Raw genomic sequence first — 18,381 nt, 5'->3', positions numbered from 1 at the left:
TAGTTAAGAGCACGCTGAAGTACGCTGGTATACGTATTAGGACGTCGAGGTCGTCGAAAACTTTTGTGCATGCACAAAACTTTTCGACGTATGCCAGCGTATGGCTCATTCGCCCGGCGCCCCGCACAAGCGGGCCATAAGTTGTAGTGCGCTTGTTGAAACGCGTTCACACACGTTACTTGTAAGTTACTCATATGTCGAAATGCGTCGAGATAATTGTCTAGCGTACCAAAACGTACTTTTAACCTATGAGTACGTTATAAATACGCTATGTATACGCCCAAAATTGAAAAATACATCATTAGTTCAGCAAGCCAGCATTTTAGAGAAATGTTGATACGTCTGCATACGCTGGCTAAATCGTCAGTCCTTTGTCCTCCTTTGAAAGTTGTGCACAGTTAGTATATTTGCTCAGAGTTAAGCTGATAAAAAAGTTGCCTCTTTAACCCTTTGAGCGCCAGTCATTTTTTGCCTTTGCAAAATACACCCTGTTAATTTTTTTTCAGACGTTTGCCAAAATTTTGATGTAAAAAACTGAAGCCAATGAAATGCGATGTCCAATTGGTCCAAAATTATCAAAACAATTACTGAACAGTCAATAAAACTTTGTTAAAATGTTGCACTATTTTTTAAAGGAAAAATGACAGAACTCAAAAGGGTGAGCAGTGCAAAAAGCTTTTACATTTCCCTATCATAGCTTTTGTTGATTGGCCACCAATTTTATACCAATCGAAAAGATATATCGAAAAGTTGTGTCAGCGATCAGGGTAGACGTAAGGTAGACGTGTTCGTGTATAGCTGTGAGTCCATAGCTGTGCCTGAGGTTTGCTGACGGGTTTTTATCTTTTAAGCCTCGAGTCACCATATGCGTCACACGTAAAGTCGTCGAAGTCAAAATCAACACTTAAAGGCAGAAAACCTGTTACAACACCGCCTGCACAGCCATGGACCCATGGCTCGTTTGTGTATAGAAAGATGGGCTGGAAAACATCACAGTGTCTCCGTTACTTAAGCCACTATACCAAGCCTATTGTCTGGTCAAATGATATCGTTTTTATCGAAAACATCACGTAACGCTGTTTTCAAACCCACAGGTCAAGATGTCAAAGAGGTGAACTGTGATAAATCAATGACTCGATATTTTGTTTGACGGACTGTACTGCATAAAAATCGCGTTGTTTATGTCGCTCTCTAAAGAGATACGAGCCGTGCAGTTTCATGCAACACTTTACATCCCAGGGTATGTAAGAAGTTGTTTAGAAATGGTTTCTCTGCAGCTTTCCATCGCAAGTATCTGTAATCATTCACGTGAGAACACACACTGTGATGTCATCTGTCAGAGGTGAAGCATTAGATATGAGGGTTGTCAAAATGAACAGAAAAAAAATGTTTCAGAATCATGATAGCCATATTTGTTGTACAAAGAAATATCTACATAGTCAGAAACCACTAAAGTAGTAAGGGGTGAGTAATCACACTCTACCCATTGGTGGAAGTTTTTTTAAAACGTGGCGTATCCTTATTCGATTCATTCCTTCAAATATTTAATGGTGCATCCTTTATATAAGAAGGCGGCCATTTTCTCAAACTGTTATAAGATCACAACGTTTTAGCACTTTATACCAGATAGGAATATTGTAAACGTCTCCTACAAGGTACAAAACCTTAACTTAAAAATTTATTGAATGAAACTGTAATATTTACTTTCATGGTAACAAATAACAATTAGGTGTCGTAATGCAATGTTTTGACCAGAAAACAACCATCCCGGATTCACTCTGACATTTAAAATCGAACCGACAGCATTCTCCGTGTTTACTTGAATGGTCAGTAGCTGTAACTCTGATGTTTCTTCATCATTTTTGTTTTGTATGTAAATTGCAAGTTGCTGTCCAAAGCATGTTCAAACACCGCTCGTCGACACAGCCTAAATGACGCACTGATATTGTTTACATTTGAATTCTAGTGCGGACTAGAATGCCATTGTCAATGATAACAGTCCATTCTGCTAGTGCACAGGCCGAGTTGACAAGCTGCATGAACATAACGTATCTCAACATGCTTTAGAGGTAGTAAAAGGAAATGTGGTTGACATTTAGAAAAACAGCGAAACAAGATCACCAAAAGTTACAGCTGCACAAGTTTCGATTTTCAAAACAAAATTGTCGAGATTTCAAATTCCTCTCATGTTTCAAAGTGAATCCATCATCAAAGCATTGTAAAATTGCTGGTCCGAATATCTTTCTAAGCGATGTGGGGTCTATTCTCCGAACTGACTGAACTGAGAGTACTACAATGTCACACCACTGGTACTTAATCCATGGATTGACACTCCGCACTTTTCGCCAAAAGAGATTATTTGGAGGATATGTTATCTGAATATTATTGTTGCAGTTGTACTGACCTTTGCACTCAAATGTCAATTTACATAAACTTTAAGAGGGACCAATCTCTTGGAACGCATTGAACATTGCGAATATCCTATCTGAGCGTTGCTGTTGCGCGTTTGCGAGCTAGGTTAGAACCTAGTTCATGTACAGTGACATGTCTGTGATTATACAAAGACCTAACAGATATCCATGGGCAATCAGAATAAGCAGCGATCATAGTCAGGGACTTTTAAAGGGACAGGTTGTTTGACCCGTAAAGTTTCGCTCAGCTGTCCTTTTATACATAGGACAGATTGTTGCCACTAGTCCACTCTTAGATGGGAATTCTTTAAATAACAGCGCCGAAAGATTTGTCTGAGGAGAAGTTACAACAAGACATACTGATATTGTTTCCAAAGGTCAGAAGGTGTAGATCCTCGAGTGTTGTGGGAGTTCAATCAGGTCACGATTCCTCTATCACAATAAATTTTGCTTTGTGTCAAAGTTTATGCAGTTATATCACTCATGATAACGCATTATTTCAAATCATTAACGATGCGTGTTTTTTTTTTCTGTCAACCCCTTCAGGTATTCGGATGTTGGTACCGTGACGAACCGTACCCACGTGACCTCAAGAAGAAATCTATGCACTACAACTATAAATACACCAACTTGTTATCGCAAATCAGCTACTGGTCCCTGAACTGGCTATTCGTCTTGGGGTTTCGGAGGCCGCTTGAACTGTCGGATCTCGGCTGCCCGCCGGAGGAGTATGAGGCCAGATACCAGTACAATCACTTCCGAAGAGCGTATCAAAAAGAGGAAGTAAGGAAGAGAGCGTGACCACGCTATTCTACAAACTATCGTTGGTGTTCGGTGATTTTAAAGCTCCGATTAGATAAAATTCTTTATGTATTTTTCAGCAGGTTCGTTCCGATTGAAAAATGCGGTGGTTATTTCAAACTGTCAAACTCGATTAGAAAAGGCCTTTGTTCGCCTTAACAACACACGGCCTGTGCGTGTTCACTTTCCGATGTTATCGTTGACAACTTAATCCTAGTCTGCATTGGAATTCATTTGTAAAAACTGGTAGGATAAATGCTTTGTCGACATACTTCGGGGCAAAGAATAAGAAACGTATTTTGTTCATAGAGCAAAAATAATGAAAATATTATAAAAAGTCACAGTTATTGTCCATTTCATCAACAGCGTCCATTCATACGCTGTTCAGTGTTGCGCGGAGATATATTTGCCTGGTGGTCAGAAGGCCAAACTTTGCATATTTACAGTGAAGTGGTAACCTATGTATGGCCGAACAAGTAGTGTCAATAAATGGAGAAAATAAATATAGCCCAACGCGTTATGCCGGATAATTGTAAAGTTCTTTCACAACTGACATTCCAACGCGTGATAAGTGATAATAATCTAGGAAGTGTGAAATTTAATTAAATTGAAAGATATCCACATTATTTCATTAATGCTTCATATAAAACCGGAGCTCAGTTTTCTTACTGTTTCGCGAATATGTTTGAAACGCCAATTTTTGTTCTATTATTACATAATGACGAGAATGGTAATCCGGCATATTTATTTCTCTTTCCTGAAAGTCTAAATTAATCTTTTTGGATTTTATACATATGCTAAACTTAGCGATATTAGTGTGTAATATATCTAGCAAGTTAATGCCCGACAGGCCGATGTACCTTTCCCATCAAAATGACTTATTTCAACTTATTCCGTCAAAGATTGATTATTTACCAGATGAACCGGGAAGACTCGTGCTCAGGCCAAATGAGCATGCGCTCCCCTTATTTCCTGTTTCTAATTTCTGAACCTTCAAGCTCATCCATGTGCGCCCTAGCTCGAGACCATCCCTTAGCCAGCAACAGTAATGATTCATGGTTTTAAACTTTTCCAACTCTTTTTTCGGGGGAAGGGGTACTTTTTATTTGATTCTCTCTCTCTCTCTCTCTCTCTCTCTCTCTCTCTCTCTCTCTCTCTCTCTCTCTCTCTCTCTCTCTCTCTCTCTCTCTCTCTCTCTCTCTCTCCCTCCTCTCTCTCTCTCTCTCTCTCTCTCTCTCTCTCTCTCTCTCTCTTCCCTGTGGCACATTCTCAGTTTTGAATGCCATAGATTGACTGAAATACGGCATAAAAATATTGTTTGTTTCCGTAACATGCCCTCAGAAAATAGGCTAGATCTGCCAGAAACTTTCTCGTATTGAGTTTAATCCAAAAAAATAGCAAACTTTGGCAAATTCATGGATGAATTTTGAAAATGCGAATTATAAATGTATGGTTTAAGGGTAGATCGGGTCACCGGAAACATATTTATTTTATTTTGGCCAAAAATGCGCCTTTTATCTTCAGCTACAAGAAAGCCTGAAAAGTTAACCGTAATTTGATAGACGATATGAGCTCGAGCGTCTGGTCAACACCCTTTCTGTCGGTAGACTGCCCTTCATTATCATCAAATCGTATCGTACACCACTTGCAGGGCAGCATGATCATCTTGAAAGTGGTTTTCTGTTGGCAAGCGGTCGTGAAAATTTTGTTACGAATGGTGGTTAATAAATTCTATCTCTGAAATGATGGGCCCTGTTTGTTCGGTTGGTCGGTCGGTCTCATCCTTTGCGTGTCTGTTGGAGATCTAAATTGAGGCAAAACTAAAGAATGAAATGTCGGCTGACCTAAAGCAATAGGTTTTGGTGGTGTCTGTAAGAAGCACTTTGCTGAGCTAAAAATATCTTCCGTTTCACCCGGTCATGTTGAATTCATCATTTTAACGTCTGACTTCTTATTTTATTTGTCAAAAATTAATGTAGGCACGTGCTAGCAAGAAGAACAAGCCAGCGTCACTATGGAGAGTTTACGCCAACGCCTACGGCCGTGATATAGCCACATCTGTGTCGCTTGTATGTCTCAGTGCAACGTTTGGATTCATACCCCCACTGGCCGTTGGAGGCGTGGTAAGGTATGCCTCTGAGTGGCAGGCTGGCGAGTTAAGTGATTCCACAGACGATAAAGTAAGTTTCAACTCAGTCTGTTGCGTACTGGATACCATTGTCGTTCATATCATTTTAAACCGACTGTTGATGAACAGTGCAGTTACTACTATAACAAAATCACAGCAGTTGTATTATGGTAATGAGCACCACGTTTACGCCAAGGAGGAAAATTCTTCTAGTAGTGCTCGCCTCGAAACTGAAAGACTTGCACTTTTTCTCAAACTTTCCCTAGGAAGACTTTCAACCATTGACTTTCAAAATCAACAATAAAAATCCTGGATCACCTTGCAAATTTTGGCACTGCGAAAACGAACTACCTAAAATTGACCGACATTTAATTCCAAATGAAAAATGACCGCCATCCTTGTGTTAACTTTATGAAGAACTATAAAATACAATTTTCGACCAGGATGGCATCAGGAAATTTCGACTGGAGTCTAGATCTTTTAGTTTATCAATGTCTCAAGACCAAACAGTCACTGTTGGAGTTTTAAAACATGTGGGCAAACATGCACAATTGTGAAGTTAATACAGCTCAACGATGAGTGCAAGAACAAAATGGCGCCTTTTCCTCAGCGTGGCATAAACATCCTAAGTAGATAAACGATATAAGTATACAATGGATACATCATTTAAAAGTCTCATTATCAAACTTTCTCTTCCCGAAAGGGCACGTCGTTCGTTACAGTGAGCGAGTTCTTCAGTAACGGATTTGTACTTGTCGGTGTAATATTTGTGGCTTCGGTGTTGAGGGCCATGTCGATAGCGTTTGGTGGAAATATTGCAACTCTGACGTCGGTCCAACTCAAGTCGGCGCTACAGGTAAACCGTCTTTACTGTCTCGTATCAATTGTCAGAGTGGTGTTTTCTGAACGTGATAACATCACAACTATACATACGCCCACCACTGATCGGGTGCTTGACAAAATGAATACAGAATCGCTGTTTCCAAAGCCGTCAATAAGACAGACAAACCTTCTGGCACAGTCAGTAATGGCTATTTACTCAAACCCTACCCTTAAAGGGAGCGTGTCGTCGGAACTGCGCCTGTGCGACTTTCTTGTTTACAAACAATGTATCTCATGCATGATCTCTTGATGCATCACTTCAAAATAGCTGCAATACTTAATTTAACGCTATTTATTGTCAGCAAACATGTTTTAACTTTCATCAATCGCCGACGTACCCTAAATACAGTGTTTACATGGGTAGTAGGGGTCCCTGGTCACAGTTCTGACGACAGCCCCCCTTTAATCTTAACCCAAACTGGGTTAGGGCTGTAAATGTTCAAGCGTAACCTCTCCCATATTGTACACACGTTTTGGGGTTTGCAAATGGTATGTTAGAATTAATAGAAATCGCTGGGCACAATATATACCTACCAAACACTTGCCCTAACCCTATCCTTGACCCTATCCTGAACTGGTCGGAAATTTCCGACATGGAAATGCCAAGACTGTACTGACAGAAGTTCAGCATCCACAGACACGTACACCTCGAATCGAATAGACCAACAACGCAACATTGGTATTTCAAGCACACTGTACTTACCTCATATTTTACCTCATCTCTTTTTAATTCGTTCATATGTTGATTAGACATTTACATATGAGAAGTCACTGCACCTGTCCACTGCAGTGCTGTCTGGCGGCCAGATGACAGTCGGCCAGATTATGAATCACATGTCAGTAGACACACTGTCTATGCAATACTTGTGTATGTGGACCATATTCATATCTTCTGTTCCGTATCAGGCAAGTGTACTACAGAAAACTCGTTCTCTTTCCACTGATTTGCCGGCAGTCGGCCAAATCCTCGCATAGCGTTTTGGTTTTTTTTTTGGTTTTTGTTTGTTTTTTTGTTTGTTTGTTTATTCAACGCCCAGTATTAAGCGATTCAAACTTTTTGAAATGAGTAATTTTTTGTTCATTACCAGTAGTGATAAAAATTTGTTTGACCACTTTTTCTGGGACATATTTTTAGTGTTTGAAATATGTGCCTTTACTGTAGGAGAAAAAGCGCCGGATGTATCCGGAGAGATGTTACTTATATATAAAAGCACGTTATTACAGCGACTTAATGCAATAGTTTACTTCCATTACCACTGTAAAACAAGTATCTCAGAACAGAGAATCTTAAAGGCATGTCTTAATATTGGGCGTTGTTTTCTCCAATAATTTGAAATATAGCTGATTATGTCATATATACTAGTATATTTTTGTCGCAAACGCAGCGATCTAATCGGTCGAGACGTGAAAATAACCATGCTATATCAGTAATATAGCACGGTTGGATCTCGCACGCGTGAGCTTCTAGGTAGAGAAAAATTCCCTTTTTGACGTTCGTGCATATATATCGTGAACTTGTCAAAATCTCGTGATATACCGTCGCTGGGTGTGGTTTATTGCTTACATTTAATTCAGCAAATGAGACATACCATCGTCTACTTTCGCCGACACCATATAACACGATTGGAACTAATTTGGGATGATTGGGTTTTCATATTTTTCAAATTTCTCAAACGTGTTAGGTGCCAGATAGCTGAATGTTGCAATGTTGCAAATTGCTCATAAAAACAAGTGTGTAATATAAAAAGAAAAGCAGATGAGATTACATTTGTAGATTAAATCGACATTACTTCACCAACCAATTATCCCAATTTGAGTTCCAATCGTGTTATATACACACTAGAATAATGTAATTACGGACCCATACCTGATGCTTCGACATCATAAGATTCAAACGCTGTCCATGGTTTAACAGAACTTGAAAGGAAAATTTGCAGCCAATGCCACTAAGTATATGACAGTAATTAAAAACAAAGTGACGTCACACGATTATGTATGTTTTTCTCTCCAGTGTACATGATTTATTCAGAAGGTGTAACGTTCCTTCGATCTCATCCCAGACAGAGAAACGTATATACATGATATAACAGCGGAGTTCTTTTATCCGTTTTCTCTCTCAGATTGTTGTCATTTTGATTCTCCTCTATCTGGAACTTGGCTTCGCTGCTCTAATAGGGACGTCAGTGTTTCTGATAGTCACGCCATTGCAATATGCCATAACCAGGAAAATGGCGTCATTACAAAGGAAAGTACTGGTGAGTGTACGTTGCACATAATCTGGTCAAGGCAAGTGCTAGGGTCTGAGCTACACTTTTGTCTGTAGGGCTGCTGGCATGCCCTGCGAATTTACTCATGATTGAAAGTTTTACATTTGTTTCGATCATTCCCGAGACCTTTGCTTCGTGCCAGCCTGTGTTGTTTCGTCCTCGGTCCACTTAGAACGTATATATAATGCTCGGAAAAGAGGTCGAAATTTATTATCCCTGGGAATGCGTTGTTTCAGGAAATATAAAGCTTTATTCTTTGACAATCAAGAATACAAACTTGAGGTTTCTGTACACAGTTGTAGATTCAAGGTTCGAATAACCTCAAGTTGACCGATATGTATTGTCCAAAATGGCCATTACGCGCTGCATTAAAGGTATACAATCACCTGTAATCTAAATATGCCTACATATGGTTAAAGGGGCGTTCCTTGGTATTCAAAATGCCCATGTGAGGGCGCTGTTTTTAAAAGGCGGCCACCGCTTAAAATCTGTGATTGGTTAGATTTTCGCTTTAAATGGTAACTGTGACAAAATTGGAACAGGGAACAGGTGACAGTGTACCTTTAATTCGACAAAGCATAATTGATTTCTTGATCGTAAAATGGGTATCCGAATTTTATTTGAAAGTTCTAAATACATTTCTAGAGCGAGCATACGGCAAATATTTTGAAAGATTTGAACTACTTTGCTTAAATCTGACCAACACATGGATCAAGTCAAATAACAATTGTTATACACCTCAATATACAGATATTTTCTGATCGACGGCTCAAGAAATCCAACGAGGCGTTGCAAGGGATCAAATTGTTGAAGTTGTACGGCTGGGAGGAACTGTTTTGTACCGCGATAGAAGCTGTCCGAAGCAAGGAGGTTTCACAAATGATGAAAGCAGGTGTTTTCATCATAATAACAAGTAAGTCGATTATCGCGGGGTAAAAGCCACGTGCAGCAGGTCAGTCCCTCGGGCGGCCGGCCATCAAAAGTTTATAGACTGCGCATAGACTGCCTATATTCAGCCGCAGAGGGCGTATTCGAGTATGAGTCGTGCAAATCGGCTCTGATTGGTCATTTTTTTCCGAAGTGCATTTTTGTTTTATGCAATTGTGGTAAACAAAACATGGACTAGTATTTGGGTCGAGTCATGAATGGGTTTATTTTAGATATTTTTCCTATAGTGGTACAACAAAGAAGAGAACCAGAGGCCATGTATGGCATCTGTTATTCAGCCATTATCAAAAATTCATGATGGTAACTGCTGACCGTGTCAATGTTATTACTATTATATAATGATGTTTTGCCGACTGTAAAGAAACTAAAAGATAGCTATTGATTCTGAAAGCGTTCTTCCCAAAAGCTTGTTCTACTGAAACTTAGTAAGTCACAATCAAAATATTTCATCGTTATAAATCGTGTTGTACGCTTCGTCTCGATGCACTTGTTTAAGGGTTAGCAAATGGTTCAAGAAGTATAAACATGTAAAATACATTTTCCCAAAGAATAATCATTCGAATTACCATAGCATAGTTAAAATCTAATTTCAGACATGCTTAAGGAGCAGAATGACGTAACTTGCAAGGTTTTAAGGTAGTCGTGTTTCGTTGCTTAAACTTTCCTCAAGCTAATTTTAAATTATTCGCTTTCGAAATCAAGAATAAAAACCTTACGCTACCGTTTAAAGTTTGGTACCAGAGTCTGCAGAGAAAAGTTACCAAAAATTTACCCATCTTTTAAATTCAATATGGCCGCCATCCCTGCGTTATCACCGGGAGGGGGGGGGAATTCCCGATTTTTACAAAACTATGTCTGTGAAAACTTTATTTACGCTTTGAGTTTCCGAAAATGAGCCCCCGGAAGTGGTAGGGCAAAGAATATTCTAACAGTTTGAGAGCCCGAACATCTGCCCCAAAGGCGCGTTCTACCTTCAAGTAGTCACTTTTGAATATTTGGTGGTGCTTGTAAATTAACGTTACCTCCGTCTTCAATGCAATGCTCCTCAAGCAAAGTTGATTCTCACTCTCATTTCTTTTCTCAGGTTTTCTTTCTCAGGCGACGCCTATCATCGTTACGTTCATCGTAAGTTACAGTAGCATAGTTCTTCAGTTTGAAATCCTCGTATCAACGGGGAGTACATCTAGGAAAGCTTTGAACATAGGAATATAGTAATGCATGCTATGCGCATGTGTGAATATGTATGTCTGAGATAAGTGTGTATGCATGTATGTATGTATAAACGGGTGGATGGATGGATGGATGGATAATTGGATGGATGGATGAATTGATGGACGGATGGAAGGATTTACATATCTACCTATCTATCTATCTATCTATCTATCAATGTATCTATCTATCTGTCTGTCATCGTACACTGTGGACAGGCAACGGTTGTCCCTAAATAACAAAAAAAGCTTGTAAAAACCTGTAAGCTCGTCTTTTGTCATCGGTTTAACCCTAATTTTTATTGTGAATTGCTGCCTTTTTAATGTACTATTATTACCTAATTTTCAGTCATTTGTAGTCTACTCCTTGACCAGTCCGTCACCTTTGACCCCGGAGCTAGCATTTGCGTCACTGGCACTGTTCAACCAGCTTGTATGGCCGCTCGCAGCTGTACCGACAGGTATCACCTATTTAGTAAATGCAATCGCCAGCACGCAGCGATTCCAGAAGTTCTTCGCTGCTTCAGAAATTGAAGATATAGACACCAATGGAAGGGCGCCGCTCAGTCGAGGTTTTGCTGCAGATAATGTCGATGATGAAGATGATGATGATGATATTGATGACGAAGTGGTGGTAAATGTCTTATTAATTTTAACAAAATTACTACAATAGGTTTTTAAAATTTGATTTGATTTAACCATTATAGTTTACAGAAAAGTAACTTTTACAGAAAACACACAGCATTGTGTTGAATAACACAGAAAAGGTTTAAAACTTATTTCCATCGCTTTCCCCGGATCCTTGCTGTATGTTGATTTTGCATAATGTTGGCTAACTTCTTCAACATATTCAATTAATGACCCTCTACCTGGTTTTTAAATTATTACTGTTTAAGCTTTAGAAGATGGATATGATGACACTGGGCAGAAGCAAATTGTTTTGACGGATTTAATGAATAAATAACAATGGGCGTGTTACCTCTGGAAATATGTCACATCAATGGAGATAATCCTTTTAGAGGGATAAAATTGCTGATTTTGTTAGCTTTAACGCCAAGGAAAATGAAATCCTTTCTTAAAACAATCAGCACTCGCTCCAGTGTCCAAAGCTGGTTGACATTATTGATATATCACATACTACGAAACTGAAAACATTACTTCCTCAAAACAACGATATGTGTACCTGTAAATGTGTTTGTTTCGGTACATTGTAAAAGTAACTTGTATTAAGTGACTGATAATTTGACGCCGTGCTACTAATATCATCACAGATCTATAAAAGCGATGACGCCAGTGCTCATTTGTTGGCGAAGGAAAAGAAACCAGCTGAACAAACACGGAATGGGGGCCGTCAGGCGTCGGATTACGGGTCCTTTGCAGAGAGGACGCCCAGCGTCAATGCAAGCACCGTTTCGGATTCATCGCCAGATACGGATCTCCCGGATGGTGTTGCCCTAAAGGTAAATATTTTACAATCAAGGTGTCATTTACTCGAATTTCCACCAGTAAAGGAATTAAACGAAGTAAAACACACATACAGGATACCAATAACTTGTATTGCGATGCTCGGTGAATTTTGAATGGTCACTGCTTGTCTGTTATACTGATATAAGTACGACGTATATTTTGCAGATCGAGAACGGGAATTTCAGCTGGGATACAAACGCCCTCAATCCAGTCCTGCGTGACATTAACGTACAGATACCAAACGGTACGTGCAGTTCTTTCATTTGCGTTCGTTTTTCTTCACTTCGTTCCATTGCATCATCTGTTACACCTGTATTCCCAGCTATAGAAGATTTGCCGACGTACACTACTAAAGGGTCAATGGTTGTAAACCACATCAAAAGTTACGACTGCTGGCGCTTGAACATAAATAACAGTGTCAAAATAGTCAACCTTTGCAAAGACATCAGTTTGGACGATAACATTAGAGTCATCAATATATCATATCTTGGCACTGCTCATTCTGATATTACAGGAAAACTAACAATGATAATTGGACTGGTTGGAAGTGGCAAATCGTCCCTGTTGTCGGCAATACTGCAGGAAATGACCACGATATCTGGTTCGGTGCGGTTCAGTAGGTGAGGATAAATGTCCATTTGTGACATTGACGTAACTTTTCAATGGGTTTAAAGCTATGGCCCATTGGAGTGCGATGCACTTCTGCAATCACGTTCAATTAATGTGTAATATGATAAGAAAAAGCGACCGTATACGCGTATATGAGGCCACAGTGCTTCCACAAAATAACGACTTTGTTCACGCCCAGTATTCGGTCGCTCAGATTCCTTATTCTTGTTGAATACAATTCCCACCGTACATCTAATTTCAACTAGGAATGTGTAAAGTTTCATTAAAAATGATAAAGTGTATGCAGCTTAAATATTAATTGACCGTTCTGTTCATTTAAAATTCTTTCTAAACAGAAAAGGGAGTTCGGTATCCTATGTCCCACAGAAACCCTGGCTGCAAAATGCAACATTGAAAGACAACGTCTTGTTTGGCAACGAATTCAACCTAAAACGGTAAGATATGGACGGGGTAGATATAGGTATAAATAGGTGTATACCCTTTATGTAGATAATACCACAACGATTAATTGAATGACAAGCAGGGAAAACCTCTAGCAACAAAATACTGCAAAATAGAGGAAAATCCTACCTATGGCATGAATTTGTGCAAACGGTGATCAAGTGAATTTGTGTTTAAGCTATAAACCACCCCAGGGTACGGTATTCAAATGTATTTGGCTAGTTCGCGACATTTACATGCAAAAAGTAGTGAAAATGGTTAAAAAGAGAGTAGTATACCCAGTCCTTTGGCAGCTCATTTCCGCTATACAACAACTCCAGTATTATATATTGAATTTTCTCCATGGAACCGTAAACAAGTATTCTCTTTTACTGTAAGCTCGATTGGACGATTAAAGTTTGAATATCTGACAGATATGACCGTGTTGCATGCGTTTCATTCGAGTTGTTTCAGACAACCACGCAACGATGACTTGTGTTTGTCGAGGAATGACCATTGGTCAAACATTTGTACATGTCATAGGAAAAAACAACTTTAACAGTCTTAATTCTGTTGTTTAGTTAATTTCATGTCATGAACTTTGGTGGATAAATGAGTTCCTTAAAATAATCTCCCTCCAACACACACGGATCCCATTGTTCAGGGTCATTAGGATAGCTTCCAACTGTGGTCGGAAGTAGGTACAGTACATCAGTAGGTGCGCATCACGACCTATCAGATCTCAGTATTTGCAACTTGAATGTACTAATAACCTCTAAATATTTGACATTCCACATGTTTACCAATCACTTTATTAATTTCATTTCTCCACTGACTGTACAAAAGGTACCGCAAGGTGATCGAGGTTTGTGCACTGCAGCCCGATATTGACATTTTACCCGGTGGTGACATGACAGAGATCGGTGAAAAGGGTATCAACTTGAGTGGTGGTCAGAAACAGCGAGTCAGTGTGGCTAGGGCTTTGTACAGTAACTCTGCAATAATCTTAATGGTAAGTATCTTTGCCAGTTGTAGTTTTGTGATTTCTTGTTGTCAAGTATGTATTACTTGCTATGTCATAAGTTCTGATTGCTGTATTTTTTGTCTCTGTGTCATAGGATGATCCCCTGTCAGCTTTGGACGTTCACGTCGGATCGCATCTGATGGAACGAGGAATTATGAATTTTTTGATGAAGGAAGGAAGAACTGTTATTCTGGTGACTCACCAAATTCAGTATTTACAAAATGCAGATATGGTAAGTCACCATCAATCAATATGGAATGGTCCTTCCGTTTATGTTTCTGTTACAACCTTTAAGATACCTCGTCCTACCATATCATGATACCTTCAGATCTCCAGCAGTCCAAGAAGGATAATGTTTACCGTAGTGGCATGAGTTCTAATGGTTAAGACAAGATCCGACCTCTTACGTATCCGCCTGGCATACAATAGTCTCAGAGAGCCGGTTTTACACTCATGGCTACACGTACAAATGTGGAAACGTTGCTAACATGTATGTATTCCCACGTAGCTAATAGTAATGCCCTGCCTTAAAGGTATACCGTCACCTGTTCCAATTTTGTCACAGTTACCATGGAAAGAGAAAATCTAACCAATCACAGATTTTAAGCGGGTGGCCGCTTTTTAAAAACAGCGCCCTCACATGGGCATTTTGAATTCCAAGGAACGCCCCTTTGATCATATATGGGCATATTTAGATTACAGGTGAATGTATACCTTTAAGTTCTTCTTTTCCTCTCACCCCAACGAATGTATCATGCAATTTTCGACTCAGGTGATCATAATGGACGACGGGAAAATCACCAGACAGGGAAATACGAATGAAATCGCTAGTCAGGAACCCGAATCGTTCTCGAACTTGAAAGAGAAAATCAGACTACTGAGCGAATCCGAGCTTGAGAGCGAATCTGACTTGGAAAAGAGTACCGATGTAGAACGGCAAAATCTTCGACGAAGCGTTTCAAGGATAGAATTGGAAGGGGAAAAGATTGGCTCAGGTAAGATGTCGGTATATTAACTGAGCAGTAGGTGACAGGACACGAATTACAATTCTGAGGGAATATGAACTCATGATATGCTTCGACAAAAATTAATGTAATGATCCTTCCCAGGTCCTAAAATGCAACGGATCACTCAAACCCTATTGAGCGAGAAATGATTATCTATAGCGCATTTTCTAAAGCACCCTTTTCATACTGGGTTAGTATAACATATAAATTACGAGTTATAACATCGGAAAAGTATTGTGTATTTGTTTGATTATTACACCCATTAGGGCAATACTTTCGCTAGGACTCATGCAAATTATAGATATCATTGTGCATCACAGTGGGGTTCATCTATACCTATTGATATTATGTCATTGAAAACATCAAATCACAGTTGATGTGGTTTCAAGCTGTACTATAGTGAACTTACTTACTTACTTACTTACTTACTTACTTACTTACTTACTTACTTACTTACTTACTTACTTACTTACTTACTTACTTACTTACTTACTTACTTACTTACTTACTTACTTACTTACTTACCTACTTTGTTTTCACGCTATTTCTTAGTTACTCATGCACTTGCGCACACATTCATCTAGCAATTTACTTTCTTTTTCTAGGTGCCGGTACTAGCTTGATTCAAGCTGAAGAGAGAGAAAAGGGATCTGTTTCTTGGAAAATTTACTACACCTATGCAAAGGCGATCAAGTGGCCAATAGTTCTTTTGATATTTGTGTTATTCGTTGGTCAAGGAACAGCGCACATTTTGAACAACTTCTGGTTAGCCGATTGGTCAGAGGCTGGAGCTGACGATAGTCTCAACATAACTCAGGTAAATGCTTATTGCGAATAACATTAAGTGTTTTTATGACTTCTATTTCATGTTTACGTCCACCGTCTATATGAGTTGTGGCATTTCTTCTAACGTACACTATGCACGCTGATCAGTGTTTTCTTATATCTTAGGAAGAAGCTGACGATCAACTGACTTACTATCTCAGGGGATATGCGTTTCTTTCCTCCACGTACATCATTCTTGCACTCGCAACGACAGGATGTCAAATATTATTTTCGCTGTTGGCTGCAAAGCGTATCCACATCGCCCTCTTACGGAACATTGTCCATGCACCCCTGAGGTTCTTCGATACTACACCGATTGGTCGCATTTTAAATCGGTTTTCCAACGACACACAGCTGATAGATCAGGTAGGCGAATAAGCTAACTCAGACTGGCACATTTAATATGACGCAATAAGGCAACCCGAAAGTATTGAATTCGCAAAGGTAAAACGGTACTCATTTTACCTAACGAATGTATTTGCTGCTTCTAATAAAATGCCAGGGGGAAATATATGTATTACCAGTAACCTGACCCACCCTATTTCAAATGTGCTAACTTTAACTTTGTTCCAAAGTATTTACAAATCAACAATAAATACATTCCAAATGAAAGTCTGCAAGAATAATACACTTTTCCCATATGGTCATAGATCCTCATAATAGTTAAGCACAGAAACGTTCTAACCCATACGTACATCCGGGTGTTCTGTCATATGAAACTTCCAAATGTTCTCTGAGCGAGTTGTCTTCTTCAAGGCGATCCAAACCCTGAGCGGCTTTCACAAGTGAGATTCTGGTATTTTCTTCCACCATTATTTGCATTCTAAACGGTTTTGACCAGATTCTTAGAGGGATGTTTTTCCAAGATAATTACGCTCTATAGTCTATCGGTAGGAATATAGATTGGTAAAGTGCAAATTTTGCAACGTCCCTTCTCATCAACCTTTCTTTCAGTAGGCTTACAGAAACCGTAAGGATACAAATAAAAACATAAAAACATCTAAAATGATCACCAGCCAGCGTACTTTATTCATATTCAAGAGTTACAAACTTGCTAACTTTATTGGAGCCAGTGGCATGCACAGTGATCGTGTATATAAAAGTTGTCGAAGATACAGCAGTTTAAATCTATCTTGGATAAATTCTACACCATCCAGATCATAGACTCCGTCTCTAGGGTCTATGATTCAACGGACAAAACATCCTACACATGGCTTGGTGTAGTTTCTCCGGAATAAGATTGTTAATATGTTTTGATCACCTGCTTTTTAGTATTTGTTTTCTTCTTTCTTGTAGAGATTATGGCTCAGTATAAACACTATCATGACCTGTATACTGCAGTGTACTTCGGCTTTAGTGGTGAACACAATCGTAACACCGGTGTTCATCCTTGCTGCCTTGCCTGTAATCACCTGTTACTTTATAGTAATGAAATACTTCGTTACCACCTCCAGGTAAGACTGTATCGTCAACCGTGAACTTGAAGGGGGAGCGCCCATTTCTCTGGCGATCAATCTTTCCACGTTTCTAAATAGTGCCAGTTTGGTACAATAATTTTAATTGATGTCATTACAATTAAAGTAGAACGCACCTCGGGGACATATATTCGGACTCAGATCTACCACTGGTGAGGGCTCATTTTAAGAAAGCTTTTGGAGAAAGAAAAAATTCTCCGTCTTAGGTTTACGAAAATCCAAAATATAATTTTCCCATAGAGTTAACACAGGGATGGCGGCCACTTTGAATTTCAAATATCGCAAAATGTTGGGTACCTTCTTTTTCTTGTTCCAAACGATTTTTTGTTGATTTGATAAAATAATGATTGAAAGTTTAACTCAGGAAATTGTGAGCAAAAGTTTAAGACTTTAAATTTTGAGGCGCATACTACCTTAATATTTGATCATACTGTCGCATCTGAAATCAGCTTTATGTGACAGGTAGCGAATGAAATAAGTTCATATCATTATTTTGCCTGCTGTTAATGCTCTATGACGTAAACATGAAGTGTGCATATCAATTGTCCCGACATTTGCATATTTGCCTGGTGATGCATGCTGGGTTGGTTTTTAACAATTGTTTAAGTGGTCTCTCATTTGAGTCATTTCTAATATTGTGAAACTACACACATACTAGTGAAATCATTAACTTGCTTATTAGACCATCATTGACCTGCATTAATATTATACATTTGTTTATTATTTTTTTGTTTATTTGTTTACTTCTTTTGTTTGTTTATTTGTTTACTTCTTTAGAGAGTTGAAACGTCTTGATAGCATCTCCATATCACCGGTATTCGCACATTTATCAGAGACACTCGGTGGACTAACCACTATACGGGCATACAGGTAAGTTTATCAACCAAC

At 39.1% G+C, this 18,381-nt stretch overlaps 1 protein-coding gene across 1 annotated transcript in view; it reads left to right on the top strand.

Moving 5' to 3' along the window:
• Positions 1–18,381, top strand: part of LOC139117092 (ATP-binding cassette sub-family C member 9-like) — a 28,076-nt gene that overhangs the window by 1,995 nt on the left and 7,700 nt on the right. Inside the window, exons 2-20 of the mRNA XM_070679929.1 lie at positions 2,958–3,194; positions 5,192–5,392; positions 6,044–6,196; positions 6,973–7,128; positions 8,343–8,477; positions 9,240–9,402; positions 10,522–10,562; positions 10,995–11,279; positions 11,917–12,105; positions 12,278–12,356; positions 12,627–12,732; positions 13,078–13,176; positions 14,009–14,174; positions 14,281–14,418; positions 14,959–15,181; positions 15,799–16,010; positions 16,145–16,384; positions 17,315–17,472; positions 18,271–18,363. Of these exons, the coding sequence (XP_070536030.1) occupies positions 2,958–3,194; positions 5,192–5,392; positions 6,044–6,196; positions 6,973–7,128; positions 8,343–8,477; positions 9,240–9,402; positions 10,522–10,562; positions 10,995–11,279; positions 11,917–12,105; positions 12,278–12,356; positions 12,627–12,732; positions 13,078–13,176; positions 14,009–14,174; positions 14,281–14,418; positions 14,959–15,181; positions 15,799–16,010; positions 16,145–16,384; positions 17,315–17,472; positions 18,271–18,363 (3,074 nt within the window). The remainder of the gene's footprint in view (positions 1–2,957; positions 3,195–5,191; positions 5,393–6,043; positions 6,197–6,972; positions 7,129–8,342; positions 8,478–9,239; positions 9,403–10,521; positions 10,563–10,994; positions 11,280–11,916; positions 12,106–12,277; positions 12,357–12,626; positions 12,733–13,077; positions 13,177–14,008; positions 14,175–14,280; positions 14,419–14,958; positions 15,182–15,798; positions 16,011–16,144; positions 16,385–17,314; positions 17,473–18,270; positions 18,364–18,381) is intronic.

The sequence above is a fragment of the Ptychodera flava genome, chromosome 18, assembly GCF_041260155.1.
Source record: "Ptychodera flava strain L36383 chromosome 18, AS_Pfla_20210202, whole genome shotgun sequence".
NCBI lineage: Eukaryota > Metazoa > Hemichordata > Enteropneusta > Ptychoderidae > Ptychodera > Ptychodera flava.
This window is presented reverse-complemented; position numbering and strand designations above follow the sequence as displayed.